Source organism: Pteronotus mesoamericanus, unplaced genomic scaffold (assembly GCF_021234165.1).
Source record: "Pteronotus mesoamericanus isolate MK-2021 breed Mesoamerican mustached bat unplaced genomic scaffold, CSHL_Meso_final contig_557, whole genome shotgun sequence".
In the NCBI taxonomy this organism is placed as follows: Eukaryota; Metazoa; Chordata; class Mammalia; order Chiroptera; family Mormoopidae; genus Pteronotus; species Pteronotus mesoamericanus.
In genome coordinates, this window is record NW_026555200.1 from 3363654 (window position 1) to 3383884 (window position 20231).

The 20231-nt window shown below is 41.3% G+C and overlaps 1 protein-coding gene across 5 annotated transcripts in view; it reads right to left on the reverse strand.

Annotated features, from left to right (window-relative positions):
- Positions 1 to 20231, reverse strand: part of PRDM2 (PR/SET domain 2) — a 114660-nt gene that overhangs the window by 88614 nt on the left and 5815 nt on the right. For 2 of the 5 annotated variants that reach the window (XM_054579711.1, XM_054579714.1), the window contains exons 2-3: positions 11009 to 11080; positions 1287 to 1393 (exon numbers count right to left, since the gene is read on the reverse strand). The exons of 1 other annotated variant lie outside the window; for it this stretch is intronic. In XM_054579711.1, the coding sequence (XP_054435686.1) occupies positions 1287 to 1319 (33 nt within the window). In that variant the 5' untranslated portion in view covers positions 1320 to 1393; positions 11009 to 11080. The remainder of the gene's footprint in view (positions 1 to 1286; positions 1394 to 11008; positions 11081 to 20231) is intronic. 2 more of the 5 variants (XM_054579712.1, XM_054579713.1) reach the window with 1 other exon arrangement.

Genomic DNA, 20231 nt, shown 5'->3' on the forward strand with positions numbered 1-20231 from the left:
GCACGAGGATGGCACCTAAAGCAGGAATGGTCATTCCCACAGGAAATTTTTAACTTCAGTATAAGATGGAGACTAGGTATGTTAAAATTTGTGAAACACCTGTGAATATAAAAGACCTCAGCAGGCCCTGCCTGGTGTGCCTCAACGGATTGAGCACCAGCTTGCAAACCAAAGGGCTGCCAGTTCACTTCCCAGTCAGCAGATGCCTGGGTTGTGGGCCAGGTCCCCAGTAGGGGGCGCTGGAGAGGCAGCCACACATAGATGTTTCTCATTCTCCTTCCCTTCCCCTTTCTAAAAATAAAAAAATAAAATATTTTTTTAAAAAGGATTTAAAAAATAAATACTTTCCCTCACACTCATAAACTGGAATGTCATATACATCTTGATAGTTTCACATGTATTCTAAACAGGGTCACCCTGGTTCTTACACAAAGAATCACAGTTTGATCCTGGGAATGCTACCCAGATCGATTTTGTCTACAAGAAATTGCAATATCTACTCAATTAATTTATTAAAATATTTGAGTCCCGTCTATGGGCCAGGCAATGTATTAGGCATCCTATTTGCCCTAATGTGTCACCCTCTAGTGAGGAAGGCAGACAAAGTGAAACAAAGACAGGCAGTGCCTGGTAGGTGTTGATGCTCTGAAGACAAATCAAACACAAGAAAAGACACAGTGATGGAGAGGGCGTTCGGGTGCTACCTCAGACACAGTGCTCAGGGAAGACCGCTCCACGGGTAGGAAGGGTTATGCGACCATACGGGGGGAACTTGCCAGCAAAGGGAACCAGCAAGCACCTCGCTGACTTAGGAAAAGCCTGGTGCGCTCAGAGAACAGACAGGCAGAAGAGCAAGGCGTCTGGAGCAGAGAAGGTGAGGCAGGCAGGGGTGATGCCTTAGGAGAAATGCATGACTGCCTGCTGATCTACAGAGATGGTAATCAACCAGGGGCCAGGCTGCAAGCTCTAGGAAGGAAGCCTGGCTGCTCCTTCTCCCAGGACCTGGTCCTTGCTGTCCCAGAATAAAGGCACATTCCCATTTTAAGGCTTTCTAACACTGATCGCTGTGCTAAGTATGGAGGAAGTTACAAGGACGTCCACCCTTCCCTATTATGTTATAGAAAACACACGAACTCTTTATTTCGCTGCTTAATGAAGTAGTTTCCAAATATGTAGCAATGAACTGAACTGGAACAGTATGCATTATATTTAATTATAAGTTAATTTAATAACTTACTTATTAACTATTAATTGATGTCATTAATTTGATGTTTCCAACTTCTTACCTCCATCGCAAATTTAGTCACTATTTCCTCCATTCCCCAGTGAATGGCCAAGCGTCTCTCCTGCTCTCGGTCCACCACGCCATCATTCACAAGCGCTCAGGGTGGCCCTGTGCCGAGCGGCGCAGATACAATGGTCAATAAAGCTGATCTGGCTCCCTCCCCACAAAGCTCAGAATGGCTCTTTGCCTGCTTCCACACACAAAACCTTAGAGATAGTTTGGTTCTCCAGCTCTGTCCCTGTGGCACAGCCTCTGAAAGGCCCTTCTACTGCTTTCTCCTAAAACCCTCCCTCTGGCCCAGGATGACTATCCCACGCTGGGGGCGGGTGGGGGTGTCGGGGGGAGTGTCTGGGGAGGCATTCCTTCCCCTGGGCCCAGGTCTATGCTGAGCACTGTGCAGACACTGCCTCCCGACAGTCATCTTCACTAAGACTGACAGTTTGCAGGATGCTACTCAGGCATTACTCCAAGCACTTTCATTGCCTCGATTAATTGTCACACCACTACCCTAACTGTAATTTTATGACCCCTATTACAGATGAAAATTGAAAGCTGCCCGTAGTCACAGTTAGTGAGTGGCAGAGCTATGACTGATTCAAACCCCGACAGGCTTCAGGGTCTGGACTTTCAAAAAAGATGCTATGGGGTAGCTCTGTCGAATACCTTCTCCAAGCGGCACGGTTACAGTAGCGGAGCCAAGATAAACTCCAGTCAGACGCCAGAGTCCACATTTTAACGACAAAACCAGTGGGGTCTCACGCTATAGGTTAGAGGTGCCTGGGAAGTCCCTTTCAGGGTCCATGAGATCAGAGCTACTTTTAATAATACTACTAAAACGTTATCTGCCTTCTTCACTCTTAGGTATGGAGAGGAGAGTTTTCAGGAAGCTGTGACATTCTGCTGACTAATGAGATGTGGCATTGTTTAATCTTATGTTTCAAAATTTCCAAATTTATGAAGAAGGCCATGTGGTAAGGATTGTGCATTCCAGGGAAATGTCTTGAGGAGACAAAAGGGCCTGGCGTGGTCAGGAACAAAAGGAGGCCACTGTGGCTGAGCCAGAGTGAGCCAGGGAGGAAGCAGAGTCAGCCACCAGCAGAACCTGCAGAACCCTGACGGCCAGGATACAGGGACTGGACGGCTTTCGGAGTGGTGGGACACCACTAGGAGGTTTTGGTCAGGAGAGTGACAAGACGTCATGAAGTTTTCTAGCTTCCAGTCTATTCCGTATTCGACTTCTACAAACACTCTGCCCTCCTGGTTAATCACCCTCTAAAGCATCTGGTTCAAATCCCTTTTAAAATCTTTCTAAGTAAAAACCAGTAGAAAGTTTTAGAGACTTTCAAGGTTCAGAGGGAGCAGAGAAAATTAGGTGCCTGAGAGCTTTCTGAGCCTGACATACTCCTCCCCCTTTCCAGAAGATTCTGACTCAGGGTGGGAAAGGGGAGTGGTGAGCTGGAGAACCTGTCTCCTGCCTCCCAGTGAGTCCGTTACGTTACAAGTGAGCTTTGAGTTGCAGCATCTCAAATGATCTTCCTCCAGGGCAGCAAACTGTGAAACTACAACCTTTCAAATCACATGAACTTGTCTAGTCTACCTAGCTTTACTTTAAATAAAATTCTATTCAAAGAAATCTCTCTCTCAATCTCTCTCTCTCTCTCTCTCTCTCTCTCTCTCTCTCTCTCTCTCTCTCTCTCTCCCCGTTTTACTCAAAAGAGTTCCTCCTCGGCCCCTACAGCCACCATTCCCTGGTTCCTCCTCCTTCCCTCAAAGTGGGTCTTGCTCCTCTGGGTCTTGCACAATTCAGGCTTTCAGCTGATAATGGCCCCCTGGCCACCGGCCCTCCTGGTTCTTTGGCCAGTCAATATCCTCTACATCCTTCCCGGTTGAGCTCACTCCCAGGTCATCCATGAAAACATTGCGAACAACTCATGGTGCCTGTCCACTTTCCTGATTTCCTATGTGGACGGTTTTAAGCTGTCTAAGTACAGCACTCAAGAGACATGGAAAATGGTTCCAGGGGAGGAGAGGCTGTCAGTGAGGCAATCTATTAGGAAGTTTCTATCGCAGCCCAAACAAGGGGTGTAGGATCTGAACTGAAACAGGACAGTGACAAGAAAGTATTTTGTAAGGCAGAATCAAGACTTGGTCAATGGCAGAAAACAGTGACGATGGTATAATAATAATACTTACACAGGGTTTCCTATATACCAGGTACACTAGCCTTAGTGCTTTATGTTTATGAACTTTGGTCTTGACCACAGCCACATCGGGTGGGCACCACCACTACCCCTATTTAACAGGTAAGAAAGCAAATACCAAGAACTCAAGTGACTTGCCCAAGGTCACACAACTGGAGTGGCCAAGCCAGGACTGAAGGTAGAATGAGAGTCACGAGACAGCTCAAGTGAGGCAGAGCTAAACAATCCCGAAACCTTCTCTAGCAAAGCAGTGATCAGAGTAACAGGAAATGAAAGTCTCCTTGCCATCGTTCCTTCAGCAGTTATATAGGGAAATGCTATTCAAGTTGCTACTTATTTTTTCAAATTTCAAAAATAATCAAGTATCTTCATTCAGGAAAACAGTGTACCAGATGTTTTTTCATTGCTAATTTACTTAGCAGAATATATGATTCAAAATGAAATTTAAGTGCCATTAAACACATTAACTTCCTAAGCTGTACACTCATTAATTGAGGTTTAAGCCATAACAGATAGAAACCACCTTAGTTCAAAGTCTTTTTTTTTGGGGGGGGGGGGTATGAAAAATCTATTTTTGCCTTTATAATTACTTTTTAAAATATAACAATGTTAATAATATGCTAAAATAGCAAAAGTGGTTTCAATCTTTTTACACAATATATATTTTTAAAATTAGAAAAAACTGGAGGAGCTACCTAAAAGTAAACACAGAAAGCCGTCCGGGGGTTTCACCAAATCTTGAGAAATACGATTATGAACAGATATATCAGGATGGTCAGATGATGGCCCATAAAATACTTTCTGTAAAAGGAATAAACTACTGATACACACAGCAACACGGATAAATCGCAGACACATTATGCTGACCAAAAGGGGACAAACACAAAACAGCACATACTTTATGATCCTATTTAGGAGAAATTCTACAACAGGAAAAGCCAGTCCACAGGGACGGTAAGCCGATCAATGGCTGCCTGAGGTAGAGGCTGCAGGGAGAGCTTCAGAACCACAAGGAGGAATTTTGGGGGTGGTGGAAATGTCCTATGTCTTGATTGTGACAGTAGTTACATGAGTGTCAAAACTCAGGACTATATACTTTAAATGACTACATTTTATTGCACACAAGTGAGTAAATAAACCCTATACTCTCCTCTTTAAATGTTTAAAATGCTCCAAGAAAATAGCAACCTGATAGAAAAAAAACTTTTTTATCGATTTTCTTTTAACCCACCCTAAAACCCTCCAACAGTTTCCCTTCTCCCTGGAAAAAGTCTACTCTGGTCCACCTCATGATGACCACTGAGCCAACACGACACCTCTGACTACTCCCCTCCCTCCTTCTGCCCCACTCCCTCTCTTCACGGTCACTCGGTCACAGGAACAAGTACAGTGACTGCTATGGAGCATAACATTGGCACCGGCTACTGTTACATAAGGCTGCGTGTACCACCCCAACATAGGCAACATGGGCTAATGTTTCTACTGCTTAAAATGTAAGAATAAGCAAGTTTTCCTAGTATTTCATTTAAATTTAAATAAGTACCTCCTTTTACACACTGTACCCAGGGAATGGCCATAAATTATTACATCAGATTTAATCAATTTAATTAAAGCTCCTACTTTTTTGTTTTTTACCTTCACCTGAGGACATTTTTTCACTGCTTTAGAAAAAAGAGGGAGGGGGAAAGAAACATCAGTGCAAGAGAGAAGAAACGATCAGTTGCCTTCCTGTATGTACCTGGACCAGGAATCGAACCTGCAACGTAGGTATGTGCCCTGACCTTTCAGTAACTGGACGGTGCTCCAACCAACCGAGCCACCCCAGCAAGGGAAAAGCAACTAGTTTTTTGTTGGACTGACCAAAAAGTTCGTTTGGTTTTTCTATATGATGGCCCTAGTATTGCTTCGTTGTCTTTAACTTCATTCAAAACAATTTTGTTGGTCTGTATTGTAACAGCTGTCATACCAGTGTGCATTTAAAAAAAAAACCCATCAAAATTGGTGAATCTTTGTGCAGACATTTTAATATTGAAGATGAAAGAAAATATGCAACATTTTCAGCATATTATGCTTTACTATTTCAAGAAAGGTAAAAACATAACTGAAATGCAAAAAAAAGATTTGTGCAGTGTACAGAGAAGGCGCTGTGACTGATTGAAGGTGTCAAAGTGGTTTGTGAAGTTTCTTGGTACTATTGAAATTTTGGCCAAATGAAATTATTGGTGAAAATGAAAAATGTGTCTTTTACTTTATGGAAAAAAATTAAACGAAATTTTTCGCCAACCCACCGATTTGATCTTAAACTAACGCTGGAGACCAATTTTGCTTAATATTAAGAACACATACTAGTGTACTCAAAATAAGGTACACATTACTGCTACAACAGACTAATACTCACCACAGTAATCACTGTTACCAGCAAAAGACATCCAAGAATTAAAGAGTGTTAAAATATTCAAATTCTGTGAACTACTCTTCATTTAAACTTGCAATGAAGACTTTTAACTACCATTCTTGGGGCAAACAATAGGGAGATAAAAATCAAACAAGCTCCAGTTTACAGAAGTAGCATTAACTTGTATTTTGTTAAGGAATGAGTAAGATTGCAATTAACAATAAACAGATGGGGACACCGTCTTTGGAAAAAAACAGTGGTCAAATAGTTTTGAAACATGAAAAAGTACTCTCACAGAGCTGGCAGGTCCATCAAGCTGTCCAAGGGAAAGAAATGTCCTCAAATATGGTGTTAACCTCAACAAAGGACAAACATATTACCACACTCTTGTCCTCTTATCATCCAGTCTCCATGGTACAGTGAACGTGATGTTCTAAAAACAGAAATCAAAGTATGTCGCTGTCCAATGGCTTCCCACGGAACTGAGAATAAAATGTAAACGCCTTCCCATGGCCTCTAAGGACCTGTGAGTCTGGCCCTTGCCTCTCCCACCGCCTCCAGCCCAGCCCAGAGTCCTGGGTGCCCACTGAGCGCCACCCCTGGTTGGCTCTCTGTGCCCTGAACCAGCAAGCTCATTCCCACCTCACGACCTCTGTGCCCACGGTTTAGTTCATTCTGCCTAGATTTTTCTTTCTCCAGATCCCCATATACTTCGTTCTTGGTTATTATTTGCGTTTATTCAATTATGATTACGATGATGATTAATTTATTATTCATTCTATTGTTAATCGCCTCTCCGGAGGAGCATCTCTGATCATGTAATCCAGAGAACCCACCGCCTGCACCCAGCATTCTCCGCCCCGTTACCTGCCACACCGCCGCCCTCTATGCGTACGGACAGATGCAGCAGAGCAGAGCCCTGGCTCTGTGGTCCACGGCAGAACCCAAAGCACGCTGAGAGACGGCGTGTGCCGGGTGAGTGACAGGAGGAACGTTCAGTAAGGTTGGGACAATGGAACTCTGGGTCGCTTATCACAAGTCTCAGGGTTGGGTTTGCAACATCAAGTGATGAAAAGCTTCCTTTGTTATTTTGTTATATAAAACTCTAAAACAAGTTCAGAAAGCTAAATTGCTAAGTTGCTTTGCTACTGGTTACTGGCAAGACAAGAGATTACTGATCAGGATATCGAGATGCTACAATCATAAGCTACGAACCTGATAAAAAGTTTCAACTACGAATAACAATTTGAGTTACACAAAACTCAATGTTTTAATTTTTTGATTTTTAAAAAATTAAGCATGACAGTCAATTAGTGATCAAGGCCACTGTATTAAATCATTACGGTTAAAGCCAACATAACGCTACATGTTAATTATATCTCAATAGAGCTGGAGAGAATCGTTGGGGCTGCACCCAGACAGGATGGCTCGCCCCTGCTCCCAGTTGCCTCATGGACTGCCTGTTCCCCCAACCTGTGTTTTAGGTTAGATGTGGCCAGATGACCACCTTTGGCCAATCAAATGAAAACCAAAGTGACGTGCTGAGACAGAGCCTTCATCCTCTTAGGTTCCTGAGCAGCTACAACAGCAGATCCACAATGGATGCACACTGAGAACAAACAGTAAAGTAAAGGCAGCTGTGTTAAGCCCCTAAGACCGTGGAGCTGTCTGTTCAGGCGCAGCGCAGCCCAGCGCAGCGCATCCTGACTGACACGCAGTACAGCACGGCGAGCAGGAACCTGGGCTTTGCAACCTGACTGGCCGCGTGTGAATCACACAGGTCCACAACTTCCTGTTTGAATGATCGTGGGCAAGCCATGGCCACCTCACTGGGCCTTAATGTCTTCAACCATAAAATGGTTATAAAACCTACACTTCACAGAGTAGGTGCAAAGACTGAATTAATAGGAAACCGTATGCTCAATATGTAACGAAGTGCCTGGCACACCGGGTAAGTCCTCAACAGACAGGACATGGCACCAAACTCCAGTGATCCACTTTAGGCTGCTATGAGGATATTGGCACTGTGGAACTTCACTCACCTGAGATGTTCTACAGAGTATAGTAAGTTCTCATTTAATGTCATTGATAGGTTCTGCAACTTTAAGTGAAATGTTGTAAAATAAAAACAATTTTACTACAGGCTAAGTAATATAAGCAAGAGTTAACTTCCGAAGGCATCTCATCAACATTATAACAAAAGGGCACTGAAGAAAGGCAGTAAGAACTGCTATAAACTAAAGCATTCTAAACTCTATATTCAATGAGACAGCCATTTATGAAGTTCTGGATTCTCCTAGATAAATCCAGGAAAAAGAGAAGGGAAATAGGGGTCCATCTCAAAGTGAAGCAGTAAGATGGGCGTGTAAAGTTCATGGAGTGAAGGGTTTGTATGATTTGCAAATGGAGAGGAAAAAATGGAGGGTGAGGGAAGGAAGCACGGAGACTGCCCCTCTTGCCTGCCAGCCAAGCTCGGGCTCAGCTGGAAGAACAAAGGCGCACACGCAAAGCCAGGCTGTGCTGTCAATTGTGAAGACAAGAGATGGTAAGGAAGGGGTAGGTGTTGAGTGGAGAACAGACCAGAAGAGAAAGAAGGACAAAGAACATGTGGGGCTCGGGGCTCGGGGCTCAGGGCTCCGGGAGCCCCGGGCTGGGGTTGGGGGAAAGCCTGGCGAGCACATGCACCAGGACTGGCTTGAAACACACTGGCAACGCCGAGCAGTCGGAATGCGGCTTCAGTAGTCGGTGCTTAAGACACAGGGGGCTCTGGGCTTTGTACTCTAGTCTTCTCCGAAGGACCAACCTGTAAACAGTACAGGACTCTCGCTCCAAGGCTCCTTTGGTCCCTAAAACTCCACTGTCAGGCATACATAAATGAATGGCTGTGTGACTGTCCTAGAGACCATGGCCACCATAGGGGGCAGATGTGACAGCTAACATTCGTGAATGCAAAGCAGACCAGTCCCTAGAATGAAAAACCTAACCCTAAAGTCACCATCAAGAGTTAAATTAAAAATCAATCTGGTTCAAGTGAAAACTTTTCTAATATCTAAATTTTGGGTAGTTATTTTGATGTTTTCAAGCATTTATTGCTCATTTTCACTGGCTACAAATGAGAATACAAGAGAGAAAATCATCAAATGTCCTGAAACAATTCTTAAATTTTAAAAATTACTGGAACAACTGTTGAAAAACACTCACAGATTTTATGCCATGATGTAAGAATCAGGACTAAATATCATGTAACTAATATTCCTCAAATAATGAAAATAGAACTAAAGATGCTGAAAATTTTACTCATAAAAGGTGGGTAATTTTTATAATACAAATAAAAGTTTCATTACTACCCGACCAGACCATTTAAATTATACCCAAATCAGAAATGTGCTAACCATTAGAAACATAAGAGGACACTTTTCCATTGATATTTGGTGCTTGGCATCAAAGGCAGTCCTCTGCAGATCTGATATTAAAACTTGTCAAAAGCAAAATGAAATTGTAAAAGAGCCAAAAAAAGAAAGGGCTACAACCCTTCTGAATGGCATGTGGACTTTCTTTAAATACAAGCTCATTTGATATAAATGAACTATTAAGCAAAAGTGTGAAGTGTCAAAGAAATAAAATATTAGAAATAAAATGCTACTATCCTAATAAGATATAAGAATGAAAGCATTATTAAACCTAAGGTTAAAGTTGCAGCCACTGTTATAAATGATTGTCAAACAGTGAGGCACCAAAAACAACGTCAATATTTAGACTCCACTTTGGAAACATTCACGATCATTCTAGTTCAAAATCAAGACTCCTCTCACAAGAGTTCCCAGGCCATTAGAAAAGCGAGCTCCTTTGGGTGACAAGGTTCACATGAAGAATCAGTCTTAAAATAGGAAAATATATGAAATCTATGACATATACATGCATATAACTTCAATGGGCAATGACTGTGAAAATCCACTCTGTTCTTTTCCCTCCCTCATTTTACCATTTCAAAAATAATTTGCCTTCAAAAGCACGTCAGTAAATCTGCAAGTTTTAAAATAATAGAAACCGTGTGCCCCATGTGTTCACCAGATTCATTTTTTTATGACGTATGGTCCTCTACATTAAAATAAACATATTTTGATAAAGAAAGTAATGAAAAGAAATCAAAGAATCCATTCCAAAAATTTCACATCTCTCAATGCAACACAGGACTGAATTTATTAAACTTGGCCACCTAATAAAATTGGACTTGTGATCTCGATTAGAGGCACCTGTAAATGATAAAAAGGTGTCCAAAGTTTCAGTTGATGAGGGACACAAAATATTTTCAAGTCTGGTAGTTTTAAGCTAAGCACTAAAATTTATAGACTTCACATTTTTAAGTTTTGTCCTTCATATTTTTTTAAATGTGGTTATAAAGATTTCAAAAAAGAATGATTCAAAAAAAAAAAAAAAAACGCTTCTGACACCCATAAATTTCTCTAACTGCAAGTAAACAATATTAAGACCAGAAAATAAGAATCCTACTTTAGAATATATTAAATCCACCGGTTCTACTTATCAGAACACCCTTGAAGCCACAGAAATGTCCACAGCAGAATTGTTGAGTCTTCAGGTAATCCCGCACCCCCTCTAGGAGAAGCACATGAAGCCCCTCTTACATTTCAACATCTGCCCTCTTGTTTCTACTCCATGAAGAGGTTTTTCAAGGACAGAACAGCTTAAAGTTTCCCATTTGATCAGTTTTGGTCTCTAGAAGAAAAAACTTTCAGCTTTTCAACAAATGGGGAATTAGAAAATAAAAAGTATTAAAAATGAAAACTTAGTAAGCTTCAAAACAAAAGCAAAAAATTAACACCAGAGTGTGGCGGGGGAGAGGTAAGAAAAGGAGTGTCTGAACTAAGGTCCCTAAGAATGAATGAGTCCTCTACGAAGGGCTCCACGGAAATGCCGGCCCACACCCCGCAAATGCACACTCCACTTCACAACAATCGCAAACCAGGAAGCAGCGAATTCATTAATGGCACTAAGTACAGAAAGGAAAATCTGGGAGGAATGAATGTGTGTGTTACTATCTTTTAAAAATCAAAAACTAGTCTAACATCTAGGTAATGCATTTGTATAAATTCTTACATTTAAACTCACCTGATTCATTTTCAATTCCTGTTGTGTTCTGAAAAGATACACACAACAAAAACTTCTTTGATTACATGAGCCCTAAAAAGAAAAACAGACAATTGTGATATGTCCTGCCTACAAATTTACAGTGATTTAAAACCACATACAGAACTACAGAGTTTGCTCAAAGGGCTATTCATAAAGCAACACCACGCCAGATCAACTTCTATCTATGCTGAGAGCTTACTTCGCAGATTTATTATCTACAATAAAATAGATTTCTTGCTAATCTTTACCAGGATTCATTGTACTCTGCAATTGAAAACAGACTCATTAGAATGACATCAAATTTTTGCTTTGGAATTGCATCATTCCTAAGAAGAAATATATTAGCTTTGTTACTAGAAACACAAAGCCTTGCTGGGTAACTCATGCAATGTAATTGTCCTTCTCTTACCTATATCGACACTGTATTGAATACAAATACAATTAGATACCTTTACATTATTTTGTTTTTCAAGTTCCCCAAGTAGAAAGGTGGATTCAGTAACATTTTCATTAGGAGTTCTCTTTGAGAAACAGAACAAAAACCTTGTAGGAAAATGCAAGTATTTCAATAAAAGCTGTTTGGAACTACGATTATTCCTTTAAATTTTTTCTTCAATATGTTAACAGTATAATAAAATAACAAGAAGACGAAGTTGTTTCTTACAAATGCATATGACATACTTGCTTCTAAAAGTCTATGAAGACGGTCCTCTCTGTAGCATACACCCTCAGAATTAACTGAAGTCTTCACGATAAATGAAAATCACACCACTTTAAGTAGCACTTCCACTGTAGCAACTTTTTTTTTAAGATTTTATTTATTTTTAGAGAGAGGAGAAGAGAGGGAGAGAAACATCGATATGCGAGAGAAATGTGGATTGGTCGCCTCTTGCACACCCCCTACTGGGGACCTGGCCCGCAACCCAGGCATGTGCCCTGACCACATATCAAACTTGTCACCTTTTGGTTTGTGGGACGACGCCCAACCAACGGAGCCACCCTGGTCAGGGCTCCACTGTAAAAGCATGTATACATACACACACCATTCAGCAGAATTCTCCTTTTCTGCATGGACTTATAATTTCTCCTTCCTAGACCCCCAAGGTGCTGTTCACCTTGGAACTTCATGTCCTAACTGTTAATAAACCAAGGAACACGTAATTCAATGACAGTCTTCATACTAGAAGAAAATACTGCCTGCCCGCTACCATGAATAATAGTGCTTTGACGTTTTACCCCAGGTCATCAATGAGGGCAGTTTGGGTTTTTTCCCCTAGAGCTATTTAACCACACTCACCTGCTCACCTGTACCAATCAAAGGCACTATCTTTCAGTTAGAGAGCCTGGTCATCTGGGCTAGCTTTGATTCATCCTTGACACAGGGAATGTATTTCATAACTTGTATCTCATTAGACAGCTCGATCTTGCCAAACAAATACAAACTTGTAGTAAATACTCGGTGAATACAATTCCAGGTAACTGGAGGTTAACCAATGAAGTCCATCCCTTTCTCATATACATGTGCTTCTTTATCATACAACCTATCTTGAATGTAATTGATCCTTTTTCTATGATACTGAAGATCATTACCAAGTTACAAATGTGTAAATGGGTGTCCAAGAGGGAGGAGATTAGTGGCCCGGGGCGGGGCCGGGGGGGGGCGCGCGTCTGCCTGACCTCCTCTACCACCAGTGCGCACTGGCTGCTGTAACGTTCCACTAGGAGAAATCTTGTGACGCCGCAGGACCCCTGGAGTGGATGAAATGTCAGGGTTTTCACTTTGCCCTCTCACTAAGTTTTAGAGGTGGATTAGCTAATATTGGCCACGAGGTGTTTTCTCTCTGAGTGACGAAACAAAAAAACCCACAGTAAAACGCAGTGTTTTAAAGATAGGAGCTACAGTGTTGTAAACGAAGCCTGGTTCACCAGGATGTCGGCAGCTTTTCCGTCCAGAGGGTGAAGGTGGCAGGAGTGACCTAATGTGACTGAGATTTAAAGAGACTAAGAACTGCAAATTGGCAGTTACAAAACAGTCACAGGGACGTGAAGCACAGCACAGGGAATATGGTCAGTAACACGTATGGCGCCAGGTGGGAACCTGAAATGTCAGTGGGATCACTTTATGAAGCACATGCCTGGCTAACCACCACGCTGTACGCCTGCAGTTAGTACAACATAGTATTGAAAAGAGACTGTAAGGGAGTAGGGTGGAGGCGAGCAGACCTGTTAGGAGGCTGACGCCCAGCCCTAAGCAGGAGGAGATGGTGGCTCGGCCCAGGCAGTAGAAGAGATGTAAGAGGCTGGATCCCGGAAAAACGTTTGAAATACAGCGTCCATCCCTGGATCTCGGGTTAGATGCCAGGCAGCAAAAAGAGGAGGTCGGGGTGACAGCAGGGGGTTTACCCTCAGGACACAGAAGGAGGGCACCTGCGATTTTCTGAGATGCTGCTTCCCTCTTTTCACATGCCTTTCATTTGTTTTTCTCTCTTTTTTTTTTTTTTTAAACATTTTTCTCCTTTCCTCCCTTTCTGCAGTCACTAGCTCACAGGCACAATTCAAACAACTGAGATACCCTGACATCCAAAACCACATACCTACAATATTAAAGGACAGTAGTCCCTCAGCATCTCAGGGGACGGGTTCCAGGACCCAGCTCCAGCCGCTCCACAGGTACCCAAAGCCTTGGACGCTCAAGCTCCTTAAATAAAGTGGCACTTCTTGCATATAACCTGCACATATACTCCCATGTAATTTAAATTATTTCTAGATTACTCATAACACCCAATGCAATGCAAATGCTATGTAAATAGCTCTCCCACTGTATTCTTTAGGGAATGACAAGAAAAAAATCTAAATATTCATTGTAGGCCTAACTCCATACTCCACAGTACATGTCAGCAACAACCTGTTTTCCCTGGAATATTTTCAATCCTTGGTTGGTTGAATCTGAGGATGTAGAACCTGCTAATACAAAGGGCCAACTGTACTTAAAACACTTTATTCTTTTATTTGTTATCTCAATGAACCTCAACTCATTCTTAATAAAGAAATTTACCATATAATTCAGATTGTTACATGATTAAAACTCTGACCTTCTACACTGTCTGTTCCCTCTCTGTCCAAATAGAAATGTACTTATCATTTCATTCTATAGAAAATATTTTTTATTTTATTTTATTTTATTTTTTTTAAGAATTCACTCCATACCTGCAAACTTGGACCCTCCTGTCAATCACTTCTAATCCTAATGGCTAAAAACCGGATCCTTGTTTTTTTTTCTCTTAACTCACAACATTGTCAAGTTATAGATCTAAAATATTTTACCATATCAAAAGCACTACAAATCCAACACTAACTTCTCAAATGATATTTTTTAAGTTAAATTTTATATTAATCTACACTAAAGTCAAGGGATGTTGCAACAAAAGAACTGACACTTTGTCTGAGAGCCACTACACTCTGGAGGGGGCAACTGTTCCTTGCGGGGGACTGTCCCTTCCTTTAAGGCCGGTGAGCACGGCCCTGGTGCAAGCAAAGCCAGCAGTACCTTTACATATTTTTTTTTTTTTGGATAATGAAAAATAGCTACACACATCCCCAAATACCGTCCCGAGGAGAACCTCTGCGCTGTTTTTATATATCCACTTAACTAACACAGCTACCTCAAGGTCAAAGTTTTATCAAATGTGAGATCCAGTCAGTGTAGAAGCAGAGAGGAATCTTTCCACCCCATATCACTGAAACTTCACAAACCTATCGAATTTTTTTAAATGCGAAACAATTAAGCTCCTCTGGTTTTCCAAAGGTAAATAATGAAAATCTTAAAATTCCTAGGACTTCTCTGACCCTAGCTTATGCCTTAGTTCCTTTATTTTTTAGGATTTCTATGCCTGACCAAACCTTCTTGAATATTTCTACATATCCCTCTCATTCTACCTTGTTGATGTTTATCAGATAAAGGCTATTAGGCAGATGTACAAATACAGAGCATGTAACTATCACCAACTATTCTTTATTAATATTACAGACTCCTAGAAAAAATAAGAGCTTGATCTTAACTTTGCAAATCCAAGGTTTTAATAATATACATGTACTTAATTTTTCAAGATATTCCAATTTATAGAACAAATCTTCCTTACAAATATTTAGTGATACATAAAGATGATTTAATTATACATGGTCAGTATCAATACAGCAATAATACTATTCAGGTCTTTATTCCAATACTGGTCCCTTAAAGTGTCAAGACAACTTCAACAACTGTTAAGCTGCTTCACCTGATGTGGAGGGCCGGGGGCCAGAGAGTATAGAGATGGGACCACCCTGCAGCCCCAGCCACATCTCTATCACCCACCCTCCGTGATAAGGCAGATTAAACAAAAGACACACACAAAGTAAAAGCAACACATACAACAAGTTGAAATGTCATGTCTGCCCGCTGGGGACTTGTAAAAACTACAAAACTATATGAAAGGCAAAGTAAAAGTAATTAGATATTATTTAAGATTAGTTTAAATCTGGGAGGGAGGAGGGAGAATTAGGAAAATAATTATTTGATTTAATTTGCATATTCACCCATAAGTCCCTGATATTATTTTACAATTATTCTTTTGGATCAGTGTAGATCTTTTGGGGCTTTTTGTAAATTAATTAATTAAATCTGCAACATTCACTTAGAGGTCACTAATATTAATTATTCTATAATTACTTTCTGAAGTTACAAAAGAATTCCACATTGAAACATGGACACAGAAGAAACTATTTAAATTTTAAGACTCAGGAAGCAACATACAGCTTATGGGCAAATAATAAACAAAAATCAGAGAACTAATATGGTTATAGCCTGGGCTCGATGCAAAAATAGCTTTAAAAAAATTTTTGTGAAAAGAGTCTTGGAAAATTTACGACCTACATCATTTAAATAATGGAATACTACACAGCTATAAAAAAGAAGGAACTTAACTTACCCTTTGCAACAGCACAGATGGACCTGGAGCTATATTGTGCTACGTAAAATAAGCCAGTCAGAGAAAGACAAACACCATATGATTTAATCACATGCAGAATCTAATGAACAAAATAAACTGACAAAATAAAACCTGAGAGATACGTGGAACAGACTGGCAGAAATTGAAGGGGTGGGGGGTGGGGAGGAGTCTAAGAGACTAGCCAAAGAACATACCTGCATATAAGCATAGCCCATGCACACTGACAACAATGTGGTGGAGGCCAGAAAGGTGGGGAGGCTGGGTGGAGTGGGGCAAAGGGCGGGGGGATAGGAGGCATCTGTCGTAGTGTCAACAATAAAAAAATTATCTTCAAGAAGAAGTTTTATAAAAAATAAGCAAAAACATGTTATACTGCCCACTTAATAAAGAGTGTAGGAACCAATTTCTCCCTTAAAAATTTTTGACCTACATAAGAAAAATATTCTAAAACTACATCAAGTAGATCTTTCATGTTAAATAAATATGAAGTGGCAAACAGAGATGATGAAGCTATTAGTAGAGTAGATTTAGAGTTTTTAACCAAAAGGATTCTTGCAATTCAGAAACTTCTGGAAAAATAATCTGAAATTCTAGAAAAGTCTGGGGGGAAAATCTAAACTATGCCAATTTCTCTAAAGCAATTTTTATTAATTTACAAACATAGTTAATGTACTGTTATTAAAAACTACCACCCATAATTCCTAATAGAATAATGGAATCACCAAAGTACTACCTATAAATTCTAGATTACCAATATGAAAACATTTAACACCTACTTACTGGATTAAGCAAAAGCACACAGTTCATAAATATTGAATCTGCTCAGGAATGTGCTAAATGAAAAAATCATTTTCCTTTTCTAAAGTACAAATACTATTTCGCCATAATCATCTAGAACATCTAGTTTCATGCTAAAAAAAAAAAATACCCCCAACTTCCCTTTTAAAAAGCAAACTATATTACCACATTAAATGAGCTAAAGCAAAAGAATAAACCTCTATGTTTATCATTGTAATAGACATCCTGTGTGTGTGTGGAGGAAGACAGACTGAGGGTACCGCGGAACATTTGGTAAGTCACAGAGCCAGAGGGTGTGAACGCTTACTTCTGGAAACTGGCTGCCCATGTCTTTCACCCTCTAAAATGATCTCTACTCCGGTCAAGAAGGCAACGGTTTAACAGAGTATATCACACACAGGAATTTCCCTACCTAAAGAGTATGTGAGAGATACAGAGAACAGAACACTCACAAATAAACCAGTAATGTCTCCCTTTTCAATCAATCGCTTTCCTCATCACGACCCGCAACAGCAGATATATACCCCGGGGCCTGACTCCCCAAATTCATAGAGCAGAGAGCCCTGACACAAATCTGAACGGGGAAGCAGAGTTTAGCACGTTACTCCAGGTAGGAGGATCTGATCCCGAGAACACAGCTTCCACAGTAACAAGCAGGAAAGCAGAGGGTCTGCTGTCCCGAATGATTTTAAAGTGGCAGAGCTCCACTGAGAACATGAGTTGATCAGAGCTTTTGTTTGCAATATGGAAGTTAAACCACACCATCGTAAATGTTAAATAAGAAACCTGTGGATATGCTGGAAAACCACCATAAATCTAAATTTAGGTTATGACACTCTCGGGCTATTTTCCTTCCCTAGAATCTACCTTGAAAAAAAGGGGAAAAAAAAATTAAAGGGAAAATTTTCAAAAATACTGCTCCCAGCCTTCTTTAATAAAGCACTAGCTTAGAACAACCGTACAGCAATTGCTGACTGTTTATCATTTACCTGGTTGATGTTATGAATTGCTATTAATATACGCTCTCCCTTTTTCTCCTGATTAAATTCGCACATCCATGTCATTACATTGTACTGAACATGTAATCTATTACATCACAAAATTCACATTTTGTTTAGGATTTCTACAATAATTCCCTCCCACACCACAATTAACACTACCTTGTTTCTCTACAGAAATTAAAACATATTACTCTAACAGTAGGATATTCCTCCCTATGATGCTAAAAAAAAAAAAAAGTCAATTTTCCTGAATGAAGTAACTCCATCCAATCAAAGTACTCTTGAATTAAAAAGTTACTTTCCTTTCCTTACTTTCAATACTAATTGCTGAAAAATATAGATGGAAAAAATCCACATGAAAAGGGTGGTGGGTAAAAATACGAATGCTTGCCAGCCAGTCACTGTTCTCCGATAAGAACTGTGCCACAGAGTCAAGATTACCACAACTTCCAGCTCTCCTAGGGAGGTACAATCTAACCATCTGTTGACTGTATAGTCTGCAAAACAGCACTTCAGTCAAAAGTAGCACTATGCAATGATACTTTTCTAACATTTCCCCAGGTTAGATATGTAAAAAGTTTTCATATTACAGAAAACTAAATCAATTCCTTCCTAACACTCAAATGCCAAACAAAATTTCTAAACCAAGATGCCACATGATACTTCATTTCCCAAAACCCAAAACAAAATGTATTCTCAGTTAACACCTTCACTGTGTTTCCACTGGCGTGGCCAATGCAGACGTTACTTTTGTGATTAAACGTTCAAAATTAAGATATTTTCAGGAACCCTACAAAATACTTCTCTATTTCCTGAAAAAGGGACGAAAGTTGCAGCAACATCACACTATGGTCCTGGCACTAGGCATTCATTTTACCACAAAGGGACTCTAAACATTAACACAGCCACCTTACCAGGGGCTGCTCAAAGCATTTTGGGGTTTTCCTACATAGAAATACACACAGAAAACTCATGTTCCACAACTATCTGTAACTGATAAGGGGTTTCCTGAATTCATAAGTGAACAACCTAAAGCCAGATTGGAAGTTATGAAAGACAGGGTGACAATTCGCAACATTTTGCTAAGGCACACAAATCACTACAAGATTCTATAGGTCTTCTCCCAAGTGTATTAAGGTACTTACTATTCTGGTGGGAGCAATGCTTCTACTTTAAATAAAATCTGAGGTTTGAAATCTACCCCCTAAATATGTCACCACTGCCATTCTCATTAACATTTTAAAATAGCAATGCTGGTCTATTTCTCTATAGTTTAAGAAGCTCTTGTACATACATGAGTTTTATTTTTTTAAAGCAGAGTGTTTCCTCAAAATAAATTATTTGCAGTTCTTGTTTCAAGGTAAAGATAAATGCCTCCTCATTTACGATAAAAAGGAAATACTGGCTCTTCGCGCTACTGGCCGTGGAAAACGAGTGGGGCTCAAGAAGCAGCAGCCGGACAGAAGAGCAAAAGATGAAGGACTTGGCTTGGTGACAGGTGTGGAAGGGACTGGAGGGCAAGGCTGCCCCTCCACCACGTTCGGAAGGCGCGGGGCTGTGACAGACTGGGTGGGGCAGTCCTGGGCGTGGGGGGCGAGGTCCAGGTTAAACGTGAACTTGACCCTGAGGTTCGGGCTCCCCAGACACTGTGTAAGGAGTTATTCCCACTCATCCCTTCCTCTGGCCCCTGCCCACTGCAAAGCCCTGACGGCCCTTGGAGAGGGATGGAGGAGGGGTCAGAGGCAAAGCCGCCGGCCACGCGCAGGCGGTGGTCGGGCAGGCCTGGTTTCAGGACCCGCAGCAGCAGGGTGGCCGTGGCCCCCTGGGATGAGCAATGGGGAGCTAGGAGTTGCTTCAGGCTGGCAGGGGGAGGGGACACACCAAACAACACCTAACAGTTTAGGAAGACTAAACTGTCAGGAAAGAGTGAGGACACAGGCGGGAAGAAGGCAGCCGCAGAATGTGTTTTCTAGCTGAACAGTGAGGATGAGTCCGCAGTGTGGGATATGACCGACTCAAAGAATGAACGTAGTTTAAGTGTAGAGCAGCCAGGAGTAGGGATTAAGTGGAAGGTGATAAGCTCTGTTTAGAGACTTTGAGGGGAGGCCAGATGTCCACGTGAGAAGCTGCATCCTTCAAATGGGGGAAAGGCCCCCCCAGCACAGGCCGCCCTGCCCTCAAGACTGGGGGTGGAGCTTTAGAAGTCTTCAGCCTCAAGGGGTCCCCAGGGACAGAGGAAATACCCACGGAAGAAATGTCCAGAGCGGGGAGCAGAAGGTGAAGGATCTGGCCTGATGAAAGGTAGGGAAGGGGCTAGGAAAAGAACAGTTGCCCCTCCTCCACGTTCGGTAGGTGCGGGAGAGTGTGAGGGGGTAAGGCCAAAAAGCTGAACGCCTCAGAGAGAACTAGGAAGGG